The sequence below is a fragment of the Pungitius pungitius genome, chromosome 10, assembly GCF_949316345.1.
Source record: "Pungitius pungitius chromosome 10, fPunPun2.1, whole genome shotgun sequence".
Taxonomy (NCBI): Eukaryota; Metazoa; Chordata; class Actinopteri; order Perciformes; family Gasterosteidae; genus Pungitius; species Pungitius pungitius.
In genome coordinates, this window is record NC_084909.1 from 6077345 (window position 1) to 6089981 (window position 12637).

Below are 12637 nucleotides of genomic sequence, written 5' to 3' on the forward strand. Positions count from 1 at the left end.
GGTGTGCTGTTGCAGAGAAAGAGAGTCACGTCAGCTTGGTCACAGATAAAAGTGCATTTTAATCCGGTGATGTTTTGTGAGTAATGCTTCGAATTTAGACCGATGTGATGTTTTCCTTTCACTGAACCGAACATAACGAGTCAATTATGCTATTTTTATGAGTTCCATGTTCCGCTACGTTGATGAAACACGTAACCAGCTTTTTGCAGATTAAATCCACTATTGCTGTCCTCTCCTCTTTGGCTTGGATGCAGACTCTTGGTTTAAGCATGTGTCTTTAATATGACATTGTGAAATCATCGCTATTTCCAGCCCTTTTCATAATATGGAGGATAAAAAAGATACATGTTCATTTACAAATGAATATGCTGGTGGAAAAATATGAAGAAAGAACTCTAAAAACCTTTTCTGGAAAAAAATGAATCAATGTTGACAGTTTGATATAAGAAAGAATTGACATATGATATCCGAACGTTTTTGTGAGGCTGCTTTATGAAAAACGTTTTTTTGACGCCGGTAAATACACTTGTCCTCGATATAATCATTTCCCTCACACAATAAAGAACAGTTAGCATCGGTACACCCTCTTTTAGTCTGATGATTTGTTTCTCTTTGATTTCACTCCGATGTTAACCAGTTATGACCCGTAACCAGCATTACATTCACACAGTTATCACACCCCTGACGATATTGAAAATCAATAAGTTCACCCTCCCTACAGCTTTCATTTCTCGGCTTAATCAATTTTACAGTAAAACAACGGCACGCTTTTAAATATGGCGGCAGTGATGCAGGTAGATGTAGGTACCGTGTGTACCGCTGTTCGGGTTACGCAACTGACTTTGTGTGGTGATGACATCCTGTTGTTTTCGATGCCATTGTTTCCCACGTCCGACCGCGGTAACGATACTGGCAGACGGTGCGGACACACATAGTGGTGGTGTCAGTACACCTCCACTTCATAGTCGCACTCTCAACTCCGCGCTCTGTGGGGGTGGGGGGGGGGGGGGTGGGTGGGGAGGGGACGCCTGCCCGCCTGACGCCTGTCGCGAGGGGCGGGTTATGTTTTTGTCACATTCCATGTTACACCCTGTTTTGTTTTCGGGCCTCAATGCTACAGAGATTGCGTCAAGCCAAGCGTTAAAGTAATCAAAAGGCCCAGTCGTGGTCTTGTCCAGGCAGGAGAATTACTACCTGATAGAAAAGGAATGTATGTAAAATGTGTGGAGAAGTTACACAACAATAAAGAGAGCGCACAGGACATATTCGACTGCATTTGAGCAGAAGATGCTTTGTACAAAACGTTCTTTTTGACCTAATTGTGGGAGCACTTTGTCAACACTAAAAGGGCTCAGTGGGCCTTCCTGCTCAGACCCGAAAGGAAATCTATTTGTATTGGTTTCTGTGGATAATTCTGCATAGCTGTGTGGCAAAAAAAGGAAGTCGCTCCTATTGCTGCTGGGTGAGGAAACTCCCAGAGAAACACAGAGCACCTCTGACGTAGTTGTATTCTTCTGGCACAGTTGGGGGGCGTTGCTTTGGTTGGTCCTCATGCAAAATGACTTCATGTTGTGTCCAGAGAAACAATGTTTTTTTGTGTTTTAGGAAGACGTCTGAGGAAAGTGGACTGAGGATGTTGGGAGGTAGTACCCTGCCGCTATCCCAAGTGGAATTACGGTTATGTTAAATTATAGAAGGGTTCTAAGTAATGAATGTAATCCTGGTGCACGTTTCCTTATCTGTCCAAAGTTTTCTGGAAAGTTCAACAATGTCACAGTATAACAGCACATTGACCTACAAACAATCTGAAGTATCTGAGACCACAGTTGTGTCACTGTGCTGCTCTTAGAAAGAGGTAATCTCCCGTGCCCCCCCCCCCCCTGGGATGACTGTGAAACCCTCTCCCCCCATGGAGCCTGCTGGCACCTGGTCGGAGGATCAGTTTACAGTAGATCCTTTTCACACACACAGTCTTTGCATGGATTAAGTCACACTGGTCCTCCTCTGTGCCATTGGCTAGTTTGTGTCATAGTTTGTATTGATTTTTAAAAATACATAAAAAAATCAACCATCCATTATCCTCAATATACCTACATATATACTTACATACCTTTACGTATATATGCACATACACGCATACCAAAAGACACAAACATACCAAAATAGGGACAGAATGGTAAAACAAGAAACGAGAGAAAAAATAAAGAAAAAAAATATAATAAAAGTAGAGAAAATAGTAAAGAACCTGAAACTCTTTTATAATTCTCTCTGCCAGGTGGATGACGCAATGCTGGCACCTCTGTTTCTGTCCACGGCTCATGAACGGCGTGATATTTTGGGTGGCCAGTTGTGACACCAAGCTCCAGGACCTCTCGTGGTTGTGGTGGTTCACACTTTTCTTAATCCATCCATTGATTGTCAGCATTGTCTGATGCTGCCATGTGTAAGACTTAATGAAGTGTCATTGTTACACAGTGCCTACGAGCCGATGGCCTGCATACAGCGCTGCTCGTTTTGAGTTTGAATGAAGTGTGTTTTTTTTTTTTACGAGCCCCTCGCGGCCCGTTCGTGTCTAGCCGGAGGCTTAGTTAGCCACTTATGAGTCGTATTCATTCGATCACACAAAATGGCAGTAATCATTGCAGAAACAACTGGTTTCTAGTTTCACGTGTAATTCCCCATTCATTTCCTTTATTGAGATTTACACATTTCTTATTGTCACGATGTGTGTGGGTGTGTGTGGGTGTGGGGGGGGGGGCGTAAGGGCATGTGACTGTGGGAGGAGAGCAGCTAACTCTCCTCCTCCCCCCCCCCACACTCCTTAAGCTTCAGGCGTGAAAAGATGACATCCTCCCCTGCTGTGGCCCACTGAGGAATGTGCAGGTCGGGCCCCCGCTCCGCGGCCGGGTGGCGGCGGCGGCGGCGGCGGGGCGGCGGCATCGCGTTGGAACGCCCCCACAAGCAGACGCACACCCACGAGCGGCGAGACAGGAGCTGGGCCTAATCTCCAGCCCCGTGGGTTACTGACAGTCATCCATCTCAGCCGCAGTCGCGCAAGCGGAACCAGCGGAGGCCAATAAACACCTCGGCGTCCAGCGCTCGTGTTGATGACCAACTCCCTGCGCTGCGCTGCTGGTTTCGGGAAAGGGTTCAATCGTGTGTTTTCCTCAGTCTTTGATAGTTAAATGTGGGTCAAGATTTGTCCGTGTTCTGCCACAATCTGATGAGCTCAGTCTGGGAGCTTATCTGCGATGTTTACGGAGGAAATCACTTCTAAGTCGCTGCCCTCGTTCTGCGTGCAGTCTGCGCGCACTGGTGTGGTTTCTTTGAAGGCCCACACGAGGAGTGGCCAGACCCTGACTGACCGGACTGTAATACCTGAGGAATGTGTTTCTTTTGTTTGCCTTTGTCAACTCTGTGTCACTCTGCAGGTGGATAGCGTGGGGTCAGATAGCTTTTATTGTTTGTGTGTGTGTGTGTATGTGTGTGTGGGAGGGTGTTTAACTCCCCCAGGCAGCACAGCTGAGTGTAGGAGGGGCCATGTCCTGCCTGGGTGTGAGTCCACTGCGTTCAGTCAGACAGAGCAGTCTGAGAAAGGGAGGCTGACAGCACGCCGTCCATCAGGGGAAATACAGACTATACCAACCAAACAAACTTTTTCCACCGCTAGGATTCCTCCCCGAAATCTGATATGCCCGCCGTGCGCCTCTCTCTGGGATCTGGCTCGGACAAATCTAGCTGTTGACAATGCAAGGAAGGGTTAGTAAAGCTCCGAAGAAGGAGTTGGTCATTGAGAGTCCGCAGCAGTACAAGAGCTTGGCTGCAGCTGAGGCTGAGGTAGACGCGCGGCCACAGGTGGTGGTAAGTCATTTTTTTGGCACTTTTGAAGACACACGAGACCTTTTTTGGTTCATGTTAAATAGCTGTTCTGATTCATAAGGACATGTTTTTTCAGTGTGCCGTGCTACAAAGAGTGTGACTCGTTTTACACAAAGTTGGCCAGCTGGCATTTCTGAACTGTGTAACGTCGCCCACCGGTGAACTTTACCCACCTGGTCGCTGGTCTTTAAGACGGCCGTGGGCCTGTAAAACCTTTTTTATGCGGCTCTAAAGTCGAGCCTGACGAGAGCAATAGTGTCCTGCGATGAAGGTGCCCAGTGGCTGGATCTGTATGCGAAGACGGCGGTAAAAAAAAAAAAAAGAGGTGTATGGGTTCGTGGAGAGGGACGACACAGCACCATTGTTCACTGCTGGGAGAGGGTGCAGTGATGGGAGGAGTGGGTGCTGCAGCCAAACAGCTGCTAGATCACTGCGGGGAGAGACAGTGCAGGAGACGGCTTCTTGACTTTCAGTTTTATGGGCTTTCCAGGGATGAACGCGGGTCCGTCTGCCGGTGCTTAAATTGGACGGACTCGAGCACAGAAGGTCTCATAGAAGACCGAGACGTAAAGACGCCATAGGTGTTTTCGGGAAAGAAGAAGACCGATAGGACAACAGACGTTTTGGGGACTGTCCCGGCACGGTGGGTTGAGGGAATGCTGATCATTCTCTTACTCTGCACTCTGTGGTTTACCACCTTTAGCGGCCACTGACGAAGCACCGGGGGAAGAACCCGGGGGGGGGGGGTGGGGGGGGTGGGAGTCAGCAACAACGCGGAGGGGTCAGGAGGCCACCGTCTCTTTCATCTTTCAGCGGCGGCTGTAAACATAAGAATCCATTTTTATTGCAGACGTCTTCAGCTTTATCAGGTGTTGGGACCCTAAAAGCTTCGTGACTTCCTTTCACTTGCAGAAGGCGTTTGTGAGTCACTGTCGGTGTGCATTTGTTTGCCACTGTCGATCTCAATGTTTCACTGTCTGTCCGTCTGATCTGGGCAGACATTTTAGGAATTTTTAGCTCCCAAAGACACACACGTTTTATCATACCTACATCATTCGTTTCTTCTTAAGAGAAAGAAAAGTACTTTGTTGTTGAAATGTGTGCTGTATTTCATTGTAAACGAGATAAAGCTTTGAACAAACGGTTGACTGATAATGTCAAAGCCTTCTTGGGGCTGGCAGACATGGCGGCACCGTCTCTGGTCTGCTCTCCCCACCTGGGCCCCCCCCCCCCCACGCGAGGTCCTGCCCCCCGCTGTCTTCTGTGTCAGCTGTGCTCTGTTATTACACAACGTTGCTAACAACATGTGTTTAAGGAGGTCGACAACATCCATGGCTCTCCCTCTGAGGTCATGCGAGCATTATCAGTGCCAGATGTGGAAGGCCACATGTGGGCCCGGGGCTGTCACTCAGCGCTGCGATCTGGAGGTGTGTCGCCGTTCCCTCAGCGCCGCACCGCCGGCGGCGCGACGTCTGCTCTCGTCCCGTCAGCCGCTTAATCGCGATGTGATAACAGAACGGGGATCGGGGATCCTCATCGTTTTTTTCACGACACGGACTGCGTTGTGTTGAATGAAGCGGATTGGAGGGTAATTGTTTCCTCGTTTCATTGGAATAGATGTCACACATAGTGTCTCTCACGGGGGGGGAAAAGCTAAACGAGACTTTACTGCTGCTGACTTTACTTTCTCTCTGGGTGGATGGAGCCCTGATTGCAGTGCATTCAACAGGTAGAACTTGTCGGTTAAAACCCAACGTGACAGCTCCTGTCTCTGCTCCGGTTTCCCGCTAGATGACTCATTCGCTGGATTTTCCTTTCCTTGGAAAGTTGAACTACGAATATATATATATAAAGTTGTCTGATTTGTTGCTCAATCTGACAGAACAGCTGACTACTAAACACAGTATATAAGACATACAAAGGGTAAAGAGTGTTAGATGCTGCTCTCCGTCATGCGCACTGAAAATGCATAATTTAAATCTTCTTCCTTGCTGTAGTTTTCCATTAACAATCTTTTACTACTTTAAAGTGTAATCTTTAACAGCAAAATTACCGCCTCCACTTACTTCCCTTTGCCAGAAGTCCTGATTTACCCACATTGTGTGCGTTTAACCAGATGCAGGTCGGCCGGGTCAGCAAACCGCCAGGCGGCCGTTTCAGATGTTGTTAACCATCCTATTTTCCTGTAATCTCTCCCGCAGATCTTATTGGTAAAAGTAAACATAACGATATGTCATAGAATGCCTCTGCTGTGTTCTCCAGGTTAAGCCGAAGGTGATCGAGCCACTGGACTATGAAAATGTGCTGGTGCAGAGGAAGACGCAAATCCTCAGCGACGTCCTCAGAGACATGCTGCAGTTCCCCCTGGAGGACTTTGAGGTGAGATTCACACCTGCAGGCGGGGTCACACCCACACTCCAAAACCTGCTGCAAAAGCCTTCACGTTGTAAAGGCCTTTGTAATTGAAGCTCTGGAAGTGATGTGAAATCAGTGCTGGTGTGGAGCTTTAGAAGTGTTAACAACGTGGTCATACTCAAAGCTTTAAACTTCCATCTTACCGCTGGGGTTTTCCCTTTTGGTGAAAACAAATCCAGTACGCAGTAATAACTCGCTCATTTTGGTTCATCTGTCCAAGATGTGATATTTACCCGCCCACTTTTTTTTCCTTTTGTTGTATTTGCGTGCCACTAGCAGTCTCTTTCTTTGAGCAAGGCGTGGCTACTGCTATGCATACAGGGAGGGGTCATTCACAGGGGTTTGTTTTTGTTTACATCCTCCCATGCCGTAGCGAGAGAGAGAGAGAGAGAGAGAGAGAGAGAGAGAGAGAGGTCATGGGCCATCTGTTTAATTGGCTCTTTTTGTCTCTAATGTTGTGACAGAGCAGAGTGTTATCTCCAGCCACATTGTTCAGGACGTACGCTGCCTCCCACTTTTCCGCAGTGGGGATGGAAAATCTAAAATGGAAATCTGGCCCCGGTGCTAGTGCTTTGGGGAGAGAGACTTCATTGAAGCAGCAATAAAATGTGCAGCACATCCTCAAATCCCACCCTGACACTCTCCCTCCCGGTCTGGTGGAAAGTCTTTTGTTGTTGGAGCTTAGTGTCCACAGAAGACAAAGTAGTAGTAAAGATGAAGGGGGATGTTTTGATGATCTCGACTCAGTGACAGATGTTGTTAAAAATTGACGATGCACCCTATGTTGTGAATGTAAAGTATTTTAATTGAGCCCCATTATAACATCTTCAAGGCCGTTGCTTCTGCAAGTTTCCTTACACAACAGTAACATTGCACTTACTATTGCACTAATATACTGTAGGATATCATTATCATTATTGGTATTACTTAACTAAATCACAATCTCTTCGTTTTCACTTTGCGTCATTAATCCGACTAATTTCAGTCCTTGTGCTTCTGTAACACCTGAATATACCTTGGGGAGATTAATACACACACTACTTACTTTAAAACTTTATAACCCAGATCATCTGTGAAGCAATGGAGACTTAAGCGTATTTGGGGGGGGGAAGAATTGTTTCAGTTTGGCTACTGGAGAAGATGGCTCTTTGGAATTAGAATACAATTGAAAATAAACTTTTTCTGACTTCTTTCTGGTTCGGTGTATTTTAAAGCTCCTGGTGGCAGTTTCAAAAAACGCCGGGCAGCTGTCCGCTCCGTGACGGTGGGACACCCTTCGCTTCGTCTTCCCTTGTGGTCCCGCTGCCCCTGGGGACACATCGTAGCCGCTTCTCACACAAACGCTGCGCTGTCGGGGCCCGACGGGCGATTCTGACCCCACGGGCACGGTGACTGAAGCTAACATCTGTTCCCGCCTCCACTGGCTCCAGCGAGGTTTTAATGGCTTCAGCGTCGAGGCCTTTTCAACTTCCGTCGCCCTTAGTGTAAAGGCTGCAAAGCCGCTGCACCTCGACACGCATGCAGACAGTGCTTGGTATCGAGTCTCTACTTTATATCATTGCTGCTCATCAAGAGTAATGTGTTGGTTCTGTTCTCTGTGAGCTGGTGTTTATATCATTGCCATCTGGTTTTGATCTGGAAGCTGTTGGCACAATCCAGTTATGTGCAGGTCTTTCTGTGCTCACTGTGCAAGGTTTCTGGAGAAATTTGTCAAGGTTTACGAGGAGGGGGGCCCTTCCCAGCCCGAGGTCTGGGCCCATCCCACCGTACAGCCAGCGGATCAGGATATTGATATTTTTCTTTTACTTAACAGTGTCCACATCTGGATAAGGCTGGCAATGTCCTATGATATGTTATCTTCATCAAATCCCATGCGCACTCTTAAACCAACGCGTTACTTGGCGCTCTCAGTGCTTCGCAGCTTCTTGAAGATTTACATTTTTAAGAGTTGTATATGTAGTTTTTGTTTTTAGTAACTACACTATCAGCATGGCTAAATGGAGGTTGCACATCTGGCGAGTTCCCCCTCAGGTACACATGCATTAACTCTGTCGGGAATTCAGTCCCTTTAAAGATAAGGTGTTGGCATTGCCTTCTTCTGTGTTGCGGCATTTTTTTCTTATTTTATTATCATACAAATTTTTGGTTTGAAAACTAATAGCAAAATTATAAATAATTGGCAAATTATAATATTTTAACCCAATAAAGTCAGATGTTAAACTTAAATTGATAGTCTGGGGGAAAAGGCTAAATCCTTTTACAAAAAGGACCTATTTTTTAACAAACACTGCTCAATCTAAAGGAAAAAGAGGATTAGTTGTGAACTACTACAGCCATTGATTTCATGAGGATGTGAGTATTTACAGCACCGGATTAGAATTGTTGGAATGTCTCAATAGGAACAAAGTAAAATGTCATCAAGTATTTCTCATTAATCTCGTCTGTTATCATGAACTGCAAAACCCTGCTGATCTTTTCTTAGGACATAAGATAAAAATATCATAGCAATAGCAATATCAACAGCCGTTGTTTAATACCGGTTTTAACTTTGTATTTACGCTGCTACCACTGCTGAGGTGATGTCTCGAGCCGCGCTTTGAGGTTGAGTTATGCAGAGCTAATTCAAGGCTTTTTTTCACCAGAGCATCTCATGGTTCATCCTGGCTACGTGTAGTGCAATTAAAGGCTTCCTGTCTCCCACTTCCTGGCTCCCTCTCACCTCCATGCCTGTTTGTTTCTACTGTTTGGCTTGTAAAGATTATCATCTGCCCCGCAGGAAACCTGGCAAACGGGGAGGAAGGGGAGACGTGGGGTTTAAAATGTGAGGTGTGGAATTTGCCGTACACCACGTATGCTCAGTCCAATACGTGGTCCTTCAAATCAGAAAGATGCCACGCCTTAAACAAGTGTCCTTATGCATTTATCTTATTACTTAAGATTCGGTGGTTTCACTCGATTCGCTCTGTTTCTGATCAAAGTGCTTTTCAAAGGTTTTGTCTGCATCCATATTGGCATAAAAATAACATCTGACTCGCGCACAGCCACAATTTACTTGTTTGCTTTTAACTGCTCCGCTTACTAGTTGTATTCATCACTCTTCCTCGCAGGGATTTGCGGTCAAAGGCACTTTTTTTGTTTTTCAAATGAATCCTCCCTTTGATGATGTTGTTGCACAAAGTAGTATTTTACCAAGGGCACAAACTGACTCCTCGGGTTGGTCGTCCCTAAGAGTCCAAACGTCCGTTTGGGCCGCGTTAGGAAGGCTCAAAGCGAGGCTTCGGAGGTGCACGGGACGCCGAGGACTAGTGGAGTGCAGCAGTGGCAGAGAGCCAGATTCAGGGTGTGTCTCAACAGTGTGGAACGAGCGTGCCGCCTCCCTCCCCTACTGGCCCTTTGATGATTTGATTTGTTTTGCAGATTTCAACTTTGAGGCGGCAAGGGAGAACTCTCTACCCTACAGTGCCTGTAAATGCAGAGAGGGAGGCCCAGAGTCTGTTTGTCCAAGAGGTAAGATGAGTTAGAGCCCCGGAAACACATTTCATTCATCTTAGATTTAGGAAAAACTTCTTATACAGAGATTTCTGTATTTGTGTCATCGCCTGAAGTGGGCAGAGAGAAGGGTGTTAAAGTGATCTCATCTATTTACATGCACCATTCGAGATTTAGCAACATTTTAATCGACATGTGGATACCTGACTGAAGCAAAGTTGTGGAAACTCGTGTTGAACTTGTCCCAACTTACAACATTAATGTAACATATGATACGCATAGTCTCCTAAATGTAGGTGTGACACAGCAACAAAAGCACTACATCAAATCAATTAATTTCATGCTTCTAAAATGTTGCTATCAAACTAAACTTTACTTAACCTACATGTTTATTTAAAGGGACATTTTGCTAATATCCAGGAGCAGTAATTTCACACAACTTAAATATTGGCAACAATTATTAGCTTGATAGAGAGTACATTTTAAATCTGCAGGTGATGTCAGGTCAGTGTGGTCTTTATAATCACGAGAGGGACGTTGTGCCGGTTAGGATTAATGCAAACAAAGGGTTTAAGTACTATAAACTGCACAAACAGAGAGGGCTTCTTTAATAATGAACATCTGTACTGTAGTATATCGGGTACACGGGGTTAGGAAGTGGTTCGGACGCAGGGAACGTAACTGCAGAATATTGACACTAATTTGAGTCCTTACTCAATTTGTGGCCTAATAATTGAAGCAAGCCACATTATGCATCACAGCCGATCAGGAAACCTCTTTGTTTCGATTACATTCATATAACTTGAAGTAACAACATGGTGTCCAGACTCATCACAGATAATTGCTGGAGAGAACTGGACTATTTCTGCTTTATTTCCTCCGTAATATCCATTAGTGCCAATTGATGAAGGGCAATTCATTTCTACTATCTGTAAGTCAGTTTTTATTTCATATTGCATCTTTCTGTGCTCAGTCTTTTGCAAAGGCTGCTGTGAAATGGCAGAAAAAGATGTGTTTAGTAATTTAAGGGCAGTGAAACAGGAAACAAATTATGTTGTGAATTATTATATCAAGAAAAACAGCGAGGAAGTGTTAATTCTGCAAACGTTTCACAGTGGTTTCTCCATCCGGCACATTGCTGCCTTCTTTAAACCAGAGACCAACCGGCTGCCGGCTGTTCTTCTTCCAGGTCAAAGTCAGTGTTTAGGAGCCTTGTCTTGAAGTCATAAAGATATTAAAACTCCTGGTCTAGAGTTGTGTGACATCACCAGGACAGCTGTGGGGATCAACCCAGCTTGGAGCCTCTCTGTTTCCGATCCTTCTCCGGATCGGGTTTCATTTCATCTCCAGAGTCGGAGCAATTCTTGTAAAACGGCACGTAGTTCTGCAGAATAGATAGCAGTGAGCTGCTCCTATCACTGACTAACAATGAACAGATGTCTCCTGTGCAAGTGGAGGCTGATAAAGATGCCCTCCCAGATTGCGTTTAGCAATGGCCTGAACACTGACTATTCTTTCAGGATTAAACATTGTAAGTATTTAATCTTGTGGATGGGTTTAAATGCTTCTGTATCAGATTTGGGCTGATCACTACAAGTTTGAGTCTGAAGAAGGAAACGGGGCTTTCCAGGTAACTCACACCCGGATCTCTGATTTAGTCACATTGTAGGTAATGCAGGTTTTGACAAGAAAGAGGAATGCATCAAAATCAAAGAAGATCTCTCGGGCTCCGATGCATTGATTCTTATTTTTGAAAACTTTTCACGGTCAGACTGACGGTGCTTTCAGAGCAGTGGATGGATCCGCTACAACCGCTGCAATGCGCTCAGTCGTGTCGCTGCAGCAATGAATCAGTGAAACTAACCGCTGTTATTAAAGTACACAACTTCTGACGCATTCTGCCACCTTGACACGCCCATAAAGCACCACTGTACTCTGTGTTTTATAAAGCTGCCGCACGGTACAGTTTGTCATATTGATCTGTTATTTGTTTTTTATTGTCTTTTTAGTGCATTAAGACCTACAAATCTGACTGGCACGTCGTCAACTACAAGTATGAGGACTATTCAGGAGACTTTCGACAACTTCCAAAGTAAGTCTTCAGTGTCGCCGCTTTGGTTCTCCTGCTTGTGACGAAATGCCGTCGCGAGTTAATTTTTCCGCTGCAGCCCTGCAGAGTGTTTCCTTTTCACGGCGCACTAAGTAATTCCCGCCTGCAGGCGCCGTGGAAAGCCCCCCCCCCCCCCATTGTGAGGCGCTGCACAACGAATAAGGAAAACGTAAAAGTCACACCACTTCAGACCACATGTGCCAGAGAGATTTCCAGAGTGAACGGAAATGAAAGCAAAACACAACGAGTCCGCGAATATCCTGAAAAAACCAGGCTCAGGTGTATTTTAATGCGTGAAGAACTAATGGGGATGGATTAGCAGCAATGGAATACTTTACTGTGTAATTGCCTGAAAATAGCCTTTGTGAATCCGTAGAGTGCCCACATAGGGAGCGGGTCCTCTCCTTCGTCCACATATGGAGCCATTGGTTCAAGATGACCTGCACATTGCCAGCGTACAGCTACCTCGATGCATACTTTGTGTTCACCTGTTGATGTTTGATGTATGATGGTTGTCTTACAGCAAAGTGTCCCGGCCTGATAAACTGGCTGTCCATGTTTTTGAAGTGGATGAGGATGTCGATAAAGAAGAGGTGAGAGTCTTTTTTTTTCTTTCTGTGTCTTGAATTTTCATCCTTTTATTTGCCCCAAAAAAATCCAACACCTCAACCCCTCCAAGTATGTGATTTTCAGTGTTTTTAGACTCCATTTATTACTCAGGATCACGTCTTACTAGAATCCTGG

At 45.6% G+C, this 12637-nt stretch overlaps 1 protein-coding gene across 5 annotated transcripts in view; it reads left to right on the forward strand.

Annotated features, from left to right (window-relative positions):
• The window catches only part of zmp:0000001200 (dedicator of cytokinesis protein 9), a 58190-nt gene that overhangs the window by 18158 nt on the left and 27395 nt on the right, over positions 1-12637 (forward strand). For 4 of the 5 annotated variants that reach the window (XM_037488258.2, XM_062564841.1, XM_037488255.2 and 1 more), the window contains exons 2-5: positions 6142-6258; positions 9712-9801; positions 11793-11875; positions 12417-12486. In XM_037488258.2, the coding sequence (XP_037344155.2) occupies positions 6142-6258; positions 9712-9801; positions 11793-11875; positions 12417-12486 (360 nt within the window). Of the gene's footprint in view, positions 1-3464; positions 3862-6141; positions 6259-9711; positions 9802-11792; positions 11876-12416; positions 12487-12637 lie in introns of those variants that run through there. The other variant, XM_037488259.2, reaches the window with a different exon arrangement.